The sequence below is a fragment of the Zonotrichia leucophrys genome, chromosome 5, assembly GCF_028769735.1.
Source record: "Zonotrichia leucophrys gambelii isolate GWCS_2022_RI chromosome 5, RI_Zleu_2.0, whole genome shotgun sequence".
NCBI lineage: Eukaryota > Metazoa > Chordata > Aves > Passeriformes > Passerellidae > Zonotrichia > Zonotrichia leucophrys.
The window spans coordinates 34,035,298-34,048,047 of NC_088175.1; the positions used below are offsets into that span (position 1 = coordinate 34,035,298).

Here is a 12,750-nt window from a genome sequence, read left to right on the forward strand (position 1 = left end):
AGAAGAGGAGAAGAGTTCAGTGAGAAATTGATTTTAATAATGAAATGTATTGGAACAAGTACAGAAAGTCATTCACAGTCAAAATGTCTAAATCATCATAAAAATCTTTTCTGTGTATGTGCAAAATTTGGTGCCTTTAAAAATAACAGGTCTGGTCCTTCTAAATGTACTTTCTATTACTTCTTTCTTGTGCCTGTTCTCACAGGCAGTAGCTTTTTCTTTATGACTGTCTTGCTGTGGAGGAGACCTAGTCTGTATCTTCAGAGGACAAAAAGGTGAGGAAGATGCTGAGAACAGCAAGCTGCTTCTGCTGATTTAGGGTTCCCATGCTGGCAGATGCTGATTACGGTGTGGAGAAAAGTCCCCATGGTACTCCTTAGGGGGAACAAAAGGAAATGTTTGTAACCTAAGAACTGGCTTCTGCATCCAAGAGGGGAAGGGAACTGCACCAGAAAGGGAAGTAAAAGTAGGAAGTGAATGTGCAGTTTCACCACGTGAAGAGCCTGTGCTTCTGGTGCCTGCTGCCGTCTCATTTTCTGCCAAAAACTACAAGGCAGGTAGTGAGCACTTGGTGTGAAGGTCTCTGCAGCAGCTGCAATGTGCAGAGAGGCCAGGCTGGAGAAAGAATCACACTTTGGACAAAATGCCCAAGTGTGTCAAATAAAGGAATCCATACTGGCCTGCCAATTCTGATCCTTAATGTTTGTTGTCCATCCAGTAGAGAAGATAGGAAGAAAAACTATAGAACTTGGCATTTAATCTAGTCTTAGGTAAACAGCTCTGCTACATCTCTTAATTACAGCATAAAAACATTCTGCTAGTAAAGCATATTCCTTGGGCTGAAATCTGGACTGCCTGGAGTACTGGGTACTCCCTTTAATAGGTCCTTGAAGTTCAGATGTGGGAAGTAAAATTTAAACTTGGGATCTTTAGACAGAAATCAGGTTTCTTATCTAGAGGGACTTTCCTTTCTAGAGCAATTGCACAAGAAATTGAGTGTGGGTTTGCTTCAGTCACAGGAACTGCTCTCTCTCATGAGAGAGCTTTTTCGGGTTTACTCTTGATTCTACTCTGAGCCAAATCCCAGGACTGACTGAAAACTGCTAGGTTTTCAGGCTTATCCTGATTTCAGTACAGTCCTCTCTTGACCCACAATGTTAAGAGGGGAAAAAAACTCCAGTTGCCAGCAGCAACTACTTGACAGCAACCTCAAGAAACACTTTACATTTCTTCCATCATCTGCAGAAGTTCCCTCTGCAAGGACAGTAGATGAGTATTGGTGCATTGTTGGTGAGCTGTACCCTCAGCTCAAGTTCAGCCTTTCTACCATCAGCAGCTCTATGATGTGAGGGAAAAGCACTCAAAGTGGGTTGACCCTGAAGAGAAATGCAACTGGATGTGGCAGCTGCTGCACGCCCAAGCTTCTCTGCCACAGTCATGGTGAGTGGTAACGTTTACAGTCACTTGAAAGGAGGAAAACTTGAAACTGGCCATGTTGGGAACCCCAGACTGGGTAAGCTGTATGAGGACCAGAGCACCACAGAGTATATTGGCTTCAAAGTTAAGGTATCATTTCCTTAGAGTAGCTCAGTTCTCTTTCTTAGTTATTTCTAAAGGATGTCACCTTTAGAAAGTATCTAGAAATCAAGTCCAGTTCTGTTCTGGGAAGTAAAGGCCAAAATAGAAGAATGCTGAGTAATTGAAGGTGCCCAATCATCCTTAGGGGCAGCACAGCTCCTTCCTACTGCCTGGGAAGGAGTTGAAGCAACTGTCAGGCCTGCTCTTCTCCTTCATTGGAGACGTGCCGGTAGCCAGGGGGCTGAGACTGTATGCGAAAGAGTACAGTCAAGAGGAGGATAATAAGGAGAAGGAGAATGGATCCACACACAGCCAAACCCACAAAGAGTTCTGTAAGGGAGAAAATAAGTGGTCAGCATGGTATCATCCAGACTTTCCCCTTCTGCCACACTCTGGTCAAGCCTGGGCTCACCTGTGTCATGCATGCTGCTTGATACCTTGCATTCCTGCTCCCAGTCCTGGGGCACAACAGGATCTGTGAGTTCCAAGAATCTTTGCAATGGGCATTTATGCTGACAGCCAGGGATTGTCAGTGGGAAGGGTTCCTTCCCACTCTCATTCCGGTAAAACATCTCCACAGAGAAGTTACTGAAAACGAAACAGAGCAAGGTTTTTTTTTCTCTAGTTGAAGTTATCCCTTCCCAAAAACTAAGTGTGTACACCCTTTCCTTTATTCTGGTGGTGAGTTTTCCTCATGAGTCTTCCACTAGGAGCAAGATTGCATGCCCCAGGAGTGGAGTCTAGCCTAGGTGTCTAACCCTCAAGGTGAAATCACAGCAGATGTCTTTACTGCAGCCCTCACCCATCATCCTCTTGGTACAGTTCAAATAAATGACATGAGGCGTATGGTGCTTGGATCTTGTTGTAGACATCTAGAGCCGTCTGCAGTGCCACAAGTGTGGTGTCATGCTGAGAAAGAGGGAAAAAAACCAAATCAGTCACCCTTAGGGATGTGTCAGGCCAGCTCAGACCATACCAGTAATGGAGAAGGCAGTGCAGAGGGGACGTCACCTTTGTAACTTCCATCTGGAAATGGGAGAGGAACTGTACTGCTAGAACAGTAGTCTGTGATGGTGCCAGAGAAGGGGAGGAAGTGAAACAGCCATTTATATACTGCACTGTTTTTCTGAGAATTAATCTCTAGAGAGCAATTTGGAAGAAATGCTTGGCCTTTCAGGCAGTAGGCTGCTGGAAAGGAGACAACTGTATCCACACTTCTGAAACATCATATTTGAGTAGCATTAACCCATCTAGCAAATAAAGAGTGTCTCCTTAAAGTTTGCCAGTCTTGTTCATGAGCCTGAGCTAACAGGAATAAGGACACATTGGGAATGTTCCTCAGAGATCCCAGAAGAATGATGCCAAATACTGCATCTCTCACCCAGTCAGTGGCAAAGATGCATGTCCTGATCACTGCTGTAGGGAAGCTAGAAAGGGTTAAAACTATCACCAAACCCCAATCCCCTGTAGGCAGGAGGAGATGGCTAAAAGCCAGCCCCAGCTTTAACTTACTGCTGAATAGACAAGTAGTTTTAGGTTCTGATGGGCAGAAGCATTTGCTGCTTTGGTTAGATTTTTCCTTATGTGATCCAGCAGGACACCTGAGGAATGAGAACAGCTGGTAAGAGGCAAAAGCCAGACAGAGCAGCACAAGGCTCCCTCCCTGGTGCACTCACCGCCTTGCAAACGAGCCTTTTCTACCCGATTGTGGATCCCAAACAGAAATTCAAAACCAAAGTCTTTTAGTTCCTTCAAGTGAGTCATGACTTCTGGAGTCACCCATCCAGGCAAATCCATTTTATGTGCTTGCTAGAAAGAGAAACAATATTCATATGCAGGTAGCACAGGTCACAGATGAAACAGAGAAGGGCAGGGTGTCTAGAGACCTGCCCATACTGCTGCTACTTTCCTACACTATTTTCAATATGCAATATAATATGCCCCTTTCCTATTTGTGCTTCTGACCTCACACTGCTATGCTGGATACAAAGAATATATGTGGGTTTTGGTGTTATTCCAGAAAATAGTAATGAGAAGAATAAAGATTGCAACCTAAGAGCTACATTTCTGTGAAAGCACAGCTGGAATGCAAGGTTATGTTGTAATTGATACAATAATCTTAGGACATTAACTTTATATGTGGCTAATTCTGCCCTGCAGATGGCATGCAGTCAAAGAAAAAAAAAAACAGATAAGTGAGTGAACACAAACTCAGGGTTTCTGGTGTAGCTGCAGCTGTTTCCCTGGAGGCTCTGAGGACCACTGAAAGACACTAGACAAAGTCAGCAAGTGCTCTGTGGACAGAACAGTGGGATGCACCACTGAAAAAGCCGTGTACTCAAACCCAGGAGCCCAAGAACTGGGAACCAAGAGAAGAACTTGCTTTGCAGCCAACCCATTACATGAAAGGATTAGCTGTAATGGCAGAGAAACAGCAGTTGTGGTTTCCCAGCATTAATGAGAACAATTTTCTTTGCCGCATCCCATTGGATTTCCGGAAGTTGAGGCTGAATATCCTTAAGGGCACATTCTGTCTGAGTGGTTCAGAGAAATTTCATCAGCAGCTTGGATATTTAGTTAGTTCTTCATTAATTTACAAAGAGAATCACCGGTAAGTTCAGCTATTTCTTGGACTTTTTTATTGTCTCCATCCAGATAGCAGAATGACTCTACTGGCAGAGGTGAGAAAAACAATCCTCTTCAGGGCACATTCTGCATGACTTACTAAAAAGGAGGAAGACCAAAGAAGCTGAAAAAACCAATCAGCCTGAGGGTACAGTTCTGAGTGAGAAACACTCTTTCCTTAACAACGTTCTGGTTTTGCTTTGGGACTGTGGGCTGTTCTCAAAGTTCTTGGGGATTATAGTGGTTGTCACCTGGCCTTCCAGGCCCAATCTGCAAGCTCATTAAGAGACTCTTGAAAATGAAGATCTGAAATTCCTGATCTCTCTGATCAAAGGATATTTTTTTACCAATACATGTTGATTGACTGTGATTGTTACAAGATAGGAGATGAGATTTGTGATACAAAGGGCAGATTCACATAGGACAATGCAGCTTTGGACTGGAATATTCTCAGCTTGTAGCAACCCAAGCTGCTACTTTACATAGAAAAGTGCAATTCCCTGCTGATTTATCTTTTACACCCCCAAAATAGTGCACATCACTGTATACCACTGCCAGCAAGCGAAGCAGTCTTGCACACTCATAGAATTAGTGTGACACAGTGTCAAAATGCTTTGGTTTACTGTGTCCATAACTCAATAATTCACCAGTTTGACATGAAAGATCACGCTGCACAATTATACACCGAGAAACGTGTGTGTAACAACTTTAAGTATCCTGGATATGTGACCTTTAGTTTAGCGTTACCACAGCACAGCTAACCCAATTTCTGATTTTGTTTAAGTCTTCATGAGATGTGTTTTCAACAGAAATCGACTCAAATACTGAGTTTGGTGCCCGCATCCCAAGTGGTAAAGGGTAACATCTGTCTCTAGAGTCTTTCTCTGACAAAGGAAAATATGTCAAAAACAGATGTGAGTGAACCCCGCTTAACTTAACATTGTTTTCTTTTAGATATGGCATTAAAATAAGCACAGAAAGAAAAGTGATTGATTTAAAAAACCAGAGAGGTAGCGGTATCACCAAGAATAGTCCTAATTAAGGTGCCAACTTAAATAATAAATTTAATGTTTCTTCAGTTTGCAGAGATCTCATTTCTACTGTATTTGACTTAGGCTTGTCAACAGACAATCTAAAGATTTGAGATTGCAGTCATTTTCTAGTGACTTTCAAGAAAGGTAGGGCTTTTTCTGACTCTGACATGATACATATCTGAGCTACAGAGTGGGAGGTTTTGTAGGGTGCAAAAATACGTAATTCCTGGCACATGCATCTAGTGAGTGGGAGCTGTTATTATTCTGAAATTAGAACATTACTTCTAATTGCAGGGTGAAAAGTTTCATGGGATTTTGTAAAATAATTTCCACCAAATCCAGTGAATCCTAAAGACCAGATTCCAGTGGGTGTAAGATGATGGCCAGACTTACTTCACAGAACAGTGTGTCATACACACTCCATATACTCTCGAGAGAGATATCCCGGATCCCAGTCTCCTTTGCCACCATCTCCAGGAATTGCTGTAGGTTGGACAAAAGAGAAAGGTCTTTAGTTTTCTAATCTCATACTGTATTATATGCACTGGTATCCCTTCCCTTTTCTCAGAGCTCTGATTATACGGAGGTGATAATTACAAGCCTAGAAGCACCTTATCTCATGTAAACAATCACTTACCCAATTCTCTTTGGTCTTATTTATGTATTCTGCTGAGTGCCGTGTTTCAGTCTGTAGCTGTTCATACCGTGGACAAGGGGTCAAAGGGAACTTCAGTAGCTAGGCAGAGACAAGAGCAGCCAGGTCACCAAGAATGCTGGAGTACAGAATTTGCAGTAAACATGCACAGCTGTAATGAAACCCTGACTGCATCTATAAACAGCCACAAGTACTGCCTGCTGACATACTCCCAATCATGTGTGGTCTGCTCAGGTGTTGCACCTGACATGTTGAGTGAACCCAGCCCCTGAATTCTCTCATATTCTTCTGAAAATATGAAAACCTCTGCAAGGTAGGTCCCAGGAGAAGTTCAAGACAATCTGAATCAAGACTATAGCAAATATTTTTGGACACTACACTACTTGAGTAATCAATACATGTCTTTGAGATGAACTTACCCTTTCGTCAGACTCAGGGACTGTGTGCACAGGGATAGGCTGCCAGGAGATGTTCGGGTTGAACATCTCTTGTCCTCCTGGGGGATAGAGGCCTGCCAGATTGGCCTCTGCACTCATCAGTGTCCGATCACAGTCTGTGCTGCGGATGAAGATCTGCCAGGACAGGGACAGTGCACCATTACTAATGCTCCTGCAAGTGGTGATGCTCAGGCACAGGATGATGCACTCGCCCAGGAACACTGCCAAGTGCCCTGCAGCTGCTCATGGACAACAGGGGAACGGGAGTCAGAGGGACCGAGCCTGCTGATGTTGGCTGGGACAAAACTGTAAGGACACACACAAAGACAATCTGCTGTCTAATAGTGGAGCTGTCTGGTCTGGATCAATGGGATACCCAGCTGCAGTGTGCAGAGGTTGGAGATAGAAAGGAGTTTGAGTCTGAGGAAGGTTCAGAGACGAGGAAGACAAAGATGTAGAAAACTATGGGTACAGATAGGAAATGTGCTATATTTGCAGAGCAGGAGACTGAGGCAAACTCCTGCATTCTGCTGTCAGTTCTAGGAATGACTGACTGTGCTCAGGAAAAGAAATGGCTTCTTCAACCCTCAGTTTTTCCATCTGAGAAAAAAAGACAAAAGTGATCTGACTAAGAGGACAGTAAACAAAAACAGGGAGGGCTGGGAGAGAGTTCTGAGCCAGAAAAAGGAGAAATGAGAAAAATACAGCAATGTTCAGAAGGTCAGCATGACAAAACTTTAGTATTCTGGAATCTGTGTACTGAAAACAGTTAAGGGGAAATAGAGAAACCAGTGATAAAATAAGAGGACCAACAGGAAATCATAAATGAACATCCCAGGAAACAGCATGTTAGATCCGAAATAAGAACAAAAAGCCTGAAGAATGAAATATAATGTAAAGATAGCGATTTTTTAAAGTGTTAGGACAGAATCATAAAATATATACATACTCTTCACACACTCATGTGAAGTGTGACCTCAGAAACTTTACAGTCACAAGAAAAAAACCCAACTGGTCTTTTCTCTGACATCACTGTCTTTGTTTTACCTCTTAACAGTGGCTTGAAAAAACTGACCCTGTACTCATTAGACAGGTTTGCTTTTATCCTTAGTAAGATATGAGATATTTTAAAAGATAAGGACTTAATTCTAGAAGTATCATAAAAACCCCAAGCAATTAAGCCCTGAGTGTACATGCTTTCTTCAGCACCTTTTGCCAGGCTCCAGCTTGTCGCTGAGTCAGGTGACAGACGGTCATATGGTGTCACCCAGAGGCAACACTTCTTACAAGGGAGGTTGCTCAACTTGAGCAAGGGTTCAGGCTTGGTGAGCAGAACAGCTTTTGTTTGCACATCTTGGTTTGTTTTTCTTTCTCAAGCAAGAGAAGGAAAAGAGTTCCAACTTGCAGAAGGTGTATAAGAGTGAAGTATGTTTGGAAAGGAAATACTGAGGATAGTTAAAGGATCTCTGTTTGAGACAATGCTGGAAGTTTTGCTGATGAAGTAAATGTCAAAGAAAGGATGTAATCTTAACTGTGACAAGCTGGGTTCTTACTGGGAAGCCCTAGAAGGGAAGAAACAAGGAAAAGTGTATGGGGATTCTTAGTTTGCCCCCTCTGTACTATCAGCTAATTGAGCTCAGATAAAATAACTGAAGTGGTGCAGAGCCTGTAGTGGGACAAGGTCTTGGCTGCCTGCTGTCCATCTGAACCAGCCTCTCATCTGGACACCTGTTCATGTTTCAATTGACTCAGTACCAGTTGATTATTAGTAGAGGTACTTGGGAGGATTTTTTATTTCCTTACTTTTTAAAATCTTTTATAATTTTGTCTGTGCTTAGTACATGGTTCCACAAGGGCTCTGTGACTTTTTCCAAAAGAAACCTACCAGTTTCTCAAGAACTATTATTAAGTGTGAGGACATCCTAATGAGAGAGAGGGGAATGAATAGCTCTGGGCAACTGTCAATACTTTACAGGTGAAAGGAAATGAGAAGGTCATTGCTGGCCAGTAACTACTACTAACATCTACAGGCTCTGGTAAGATTGTACCTCAAGTGCACTGGGGAGGGCAGGGCCAACACGGGCTGCATTCTTGTGAGCTATTGTAACAGGAAAAGAAAATCTCATAAGCTCGAATAAGAAACAAATACCAGCTACAACAAACATTGCTGTTTAGTTCCCTGGACTTCACAGTGAGCGGCTGGAACAGTCCCACAACTCTGGTTGGATTTGCCTTCGCACCCCGCGGCCAGACTCAGCACAGAGCCTGGGCCCTTCTTCTTCCTCTTGCAGTGGGAACGGGCTAAGGAACGAAAGTACTTGGAGACGAGTCCCGGCGCCGGCGTTCCCCTTCCCAAAGGAGCCACCCGCAGCCCCAGCCCGCGCGGCGCCCCGGGCCCACCGTGGGGCGGCCGAGAGCGCCGCTCCCCGAGGCGGGGACTGGCACTGACCTCCTGCCGCCGGTACGTGTCGCTGAGGAAGTCGCGGTAGCGCCGCCGCAGGGCCTGGCCCAGCTCCCACTGCTGCCGCATCCCCACCTGCAACGGCACCGGGCGTCACCGGCGGTCCGGACCCCGGCCCGGCCCCCGCCGCCCGCCCCGCCTCGCACCGCACCTGCGTGAGCTGCCCGAATCCCTGGGGCCAGGCGCTCTCCTGGTACGGGTCCCGCGGGAAGGCCTTGATGGGCGAGCGGTCTCCGTGCCGGTACACCTGCGGGCGGCACCGCGTCACCCCGGCCCGGCCCGGCCATCCCGGCCCGGCTCGGCCCGGCACCCCCGTGTCCCCCCGTCCCCCTCACCAGCGTCACGAAGCGGAGGCTGCGGGCCCGGGCGGGCGGCGGCTGCAGGCACAGTGCCAGGAGCAGCAGGACGGCGCCGCCCCGCCCGCCCGCCATGGCGCTCACACACCGCCCGGAACCGAGCGCCGCCGGCCGCCGGCCCGCGCGGACGGCGTTTCGCAGCGCACAGCCCCGGCCGCGCTCTCGGTGCTGCGCCCGCCCCTGAGGAGGAGGATCCCGGCGGCGGGACAGCCCCGCTCAGCCCCCTGAGCATCGGGCTCACCGGGCCGGCGGCGCTGGGTTCTGCTGTCAGCCCTGCGGGGGCTTCATCCTGGGCTGCAGCCGCGGAGGCGCTCGGTAGGAGCGGCGGGAATGAAGGCGGTGTCACCCCCGCCGCAGCTTCGCTCTAGGACACGAGTTTTCGCAGTGCTCTGACGCCGTGCGTGTGCTCCTGGGTAAACTCGTGGGCAGAAGTAGGGAAGGCGGCCTGGCGCGCACTGCCCGGCAGCCGTGGGTCGCTAATCGTCGCATCCCTCCGGTCAGCCTGAGGATGCCCGTGTGAAATGGAAAGCTGCTGCTGCTGCTCCTTGGCAAAGAGGCTGCCCAGCGTTGGCGGCTTTTGCCCAGTTTTGGTTGCTCTTTACGAGACTTGGTCGAATTAGACGAGTGTGAGATGAAACCCGGCTTCTGCTGCCGCCTGTGCAACCACTGGATCGTTGGTCGAGGATCTCTTAGGTGCCGTGTAGAGGGAAAAATCATAGGCAGTTAAACGAATTTACTGCTACTTAGTGCTTGCCTGCACGCAGAAGTGTATAGAGGGCGATGAATGAAGTTCTCAGCTTTCTTTTTTAAGGAAAAAAGGAAACATGGCTCTCGCTTTTGCAAAAAAGTCTTGGAGTCATGAAGCACAGCGGCTCATAACGCAGTTCTTTGGTACCTGTTTATTTGCTTAAAACTTTCCGTAGTTCGCAGCGTTAGAAAGTTGTGTGTAAGGTCTCAGTGAGGGTGCCAATTGTTTGTGAAGCAGGGGGGTTATTTCAGGGCAGGGTTGGTGCAATACACGAGGCTCAGCTGGACGGAATAACGTGTTTAATTTGCTCATGCTCGAATGCTTAGTGAATTTAAACTGAATTCTATTTCCTATCTCTAGGACAGCACGAAGCCGCGTTCTTTTTTTTTTGTTCTGTTTGCCCATACGGCCCCACTGAGGAAGTTCTTGGCGAATGCTGGAAGGAAAAGGTTCTCTGCGGAGGGGGAACGCGCGCTGTTCCTGCGGCACCTGCGTTGGGATGGTTCTGTCGTTGCAGCTGGTTTTGCTCCGCTGCTGAGGGCGGGCGCGGCGCGGGAGGGGCTCCGGGCCCCCGTGCGGTCCCACGGCCCGGGAATCACCCGCGCCCGGAGCCTTCGCGTCCCGCGGGACCCGCGGGGGCGGAGCGGGGCGGGCGGCGCCTGCACGTGACCCGGGCCCGCGTGACATCACGGCAGCTCCGCCGCGGCGCCGGGAAGAGCGCCGGGAGCAGCGCCGGGCCGGGCCGCCCCTCCCGCCCGCGGCTCGGGCACCTGCGCCACGGGGGGCGGCGGCCGCGCATCGCCGGGAGCCGCGGCCCGCGCCGGTAACTTTTCGCGCTGGCTCTGGGGGCGGCGGCGTCTCCTCCTCGCCGCCCGCGGGGCCGTGACTCACGGCGGGGGACGTGGACGCGCTGTCCCGCCCCGCGGCCTGCGCCGGCCCGAGCGCCGCAGCGTTCCCTGCGACCCGGAGCCGGCGGCGCAGCGCCGCCCGCCCGCGTCCTGCTGCCGGCCGGGCCGGGCCCGGCGGCGCTGGAAGGTGCTGGAAGGAAGGGGGACAGCGGCGGCCCATCCCGCTGAGGCACCCGTGGTCTGGCGGGGTGCGGGCCCGGCGGATGGGAGGGAAGGGGTCGCTCTCTCGGCCTGGGTCCAGATTGCCGGCCATAATGCGCTGTGTGTGCCGGCGGGGACTGAGCGGTCGCGCTGTCGGAGAGAGTCCCTTTGCTGAGGGGGTCGGAGGCGTCCGGGGAGCGGTGTCAGTTTCTCGTGGCTGCTGTCTTGCGTCTGAAGAGCCCGGGTTTCTGTCTGCTGTCTCCGGACGTGCTGTCAGGAGATGTTTACTTGCTTTGTGGTAACTTGTTAGCTTTCCAGTCTGCTCAGCTTGAAGTTCTCTGTGTCATTCACCTGTTGCATCCTGTCAACCCAGGTCGCGAGTTTTCTAGGACAGAAACTTGTCTGTACGGCGGTTAGTTTGCATGGTGGTGTTGAAAGGTAACTTTGCTTACATTAGTGGTTACTCTTCATTGTGCTGTTTTCCTGACGCTTATGCTGCTGAAGTCCACAGATCTGTCAAGACAGGATTTCGTTATGGGCTGGAAGCAAACCTTGGATCACTGGTGAAAGAGAAATGCTCTGTCTTCAGAAAATTCTTTCCCTTCTTTTCTTTTTCCTAAAGGGGCAGCTGGGCTCTTCCCTGCAAGGCTTTTTTGAGGGAGTCTCCAACACTGAGTCACGTTTCTGACTAACAGTTTGGATCACTGCGTGTCAGACAGTTTCTGGCTATGACTGCAGGTTATGTTTGTCTGTAGGGAAGAGTCCTCTTGGATCTGCTTCGTGTTCCAAGGTACATGGAGTTGATCTGCTGTTCCTGACTGTCAGAGAGAGGGCTATACCTGAGCACAGACAAAAGAAAACAGAAAGCCTGTTTTTTATTTCCTTTACTGAATGTTGGGGCTTGATTTTTTTAGTTGAGTCTGAATCAAGACATAGCTCCCTTGCTGAAATAGAAAAACATTCCTTATATTTTAACTATAGAAACAAAAACTGTTTGAAAAATTCAGCCAGTTGTTGCTGAGCTCTACCTTTCTATCGTTTGGGTTGTGGAAGGAAGGCATTGGATGTGGTACACATTGCGCAAGGACCAGGTGGAGATTGGCCTTGGTACACTTCTTTGTCACTGCACCTGTGGCATTTTGACCAGAAGATACTGCTGCTGCAAGGCTTGTAAGGGCTGACAGGCTGTGTGGCTTCCTGCTGTGACCCCTTCTCGGAATCTAGCACTTGCAGTGATACTTTCTCATACATGAATATGCCCATGCATTCTTTTTCATACAGGAAGGCCAGCATTTGCAGGAGAAAAACCAGGGTGAAAATATTTAACAACTTTCTCCCAGACCCCCAAAATAAAAGGTGGAGGTAATAAACCTAAACCAGCCTGAGGGAGGATAGAAAATGGGTCATTTTGGAGCTGCATGGGAGTTCTGTAGCTGCCAGAGGAAAGTTGCAGCTACTCGTGTTGTGAAGGGATGCAGGGAGAAGTACCACAGCAGGATCTACGTTTATATAAATTGCCTAATCTAAAAAAATATGGACAGGAAACTTTATCACAGAATTAGTGTGTCCTGGCAGTGTGCCTGGGGTTGCTCTCGCTTGCTGTTTCCAGTTACTGCTGCTGCAGCTCCCTGTGCCTTGTCAGCACGTTTTCCTTACCAGCTGGCTGTGCAGGGAGGCAGGGGGAGGCTATGCAGGACAGGCGTGCAGCCCTACAAATACAGAACAGGAGTTTGCTGCCTTGCCCCTGTCTTACACCTGCAGGAAGAGTCGTGTTTCCACTGTGGTAAAGTGCATTTGATTGCTGTGA

The 12,750-nt window shown here is 48.6% G+C and overlaps 2 protein-coding genes across 8 annotated transcripts in view; one reads left to right on the forward strand and one right to left on the reverse strand.

The window, feature by feature from the left end:
• Positions 1-15: 15 nt before the first annotated feature.
• On the reverse strand, positions 16-9,519 carry ACP2 (acid phosphatase 2, lysosomal). Of its 2 annotated transcripts, none has more exons than XM_064714242.1 (11): positions 9,388-9,519; positions 8,942-9,037; positions 8,779-8,865; positions 6,312-6,464; positions 5,875-5,973; positions 5,631-5,720; positions 3,255-3,387; positions 3,091-3,179; positions 2,381-2,487; positions 1,991-2,166; positions 16-1,908 (listed from the first exon to the last, which is right to left on the reverse strand). In XM_064714242.1, the coding sequence occupies exons 3-11, from the start codon at positions 8,857-8,859 to the stop codon at positions 1,772-1,774; spliced, it is 1,065 nt and encodes a 354-aa protein (XP_064570312.1). In that variant the 5' UTR covers positions 8,860-8,865; positions 8,942-9,037; positions 9,388-9,519; the 3' UTR covers positions 16-1,771. The 2 variants fall into 2 exon arrangements, with proteins under 2 accessions (XP_064570312.1, XP_064570313.1); XM_064714243.1 differs by lacking the exon at positions 9,388-9,519 and adding an exon at positions 9,126-9,317.
• NR1H3 (nuclear receptor subfamily 1 group H member 3) overlaps positions 9,334-12,750 on the forward strand; it is a 30,749-nt gene continuing 27,332 nt past the window's right edge. The window contains exon 1 of one of the 6 annotated variants that reach the window (XM_064714236.1): positions 9,334-9,461. The gene's annotated coding sequence lies outside the window, so the exon portion shown is untranslated. Of the gene's footprint in view, positions 9,560-9,821; positions 9,840-10,565; positions 10,718-11,629; positions 11,734-12,750 lie in introns of those variants that run through there. The other 5 variants (XM_064714237.1, XM_064714238.1, XM_064714241.1 and 2 more) reach the window with 5 other exon arrangements.

Coding starts and splice junctions, on each gene's coding strand:
- ACP2 (XM_064714243.1), bottom strand. CDS start 9,221: ATGGCGGGCGGGCGGGGCGGCGCCGTCCTGCTGCTCCTGGCACTGTGC. Junction 2,488..3,090: donor AACTACTTGTCTATTCAGCA/GTAAGTTAAAGC, acceptor CCTCTTTCTCAG/CATGACACCACACTTGTGGC. Junction 1,909..1,990: donor AAGCAGCATGCATGACACAG/GTGAGCCCAGGC, acceptor TCTCCCTTACAG/AACTCTTTGTGGGTTTGGCT.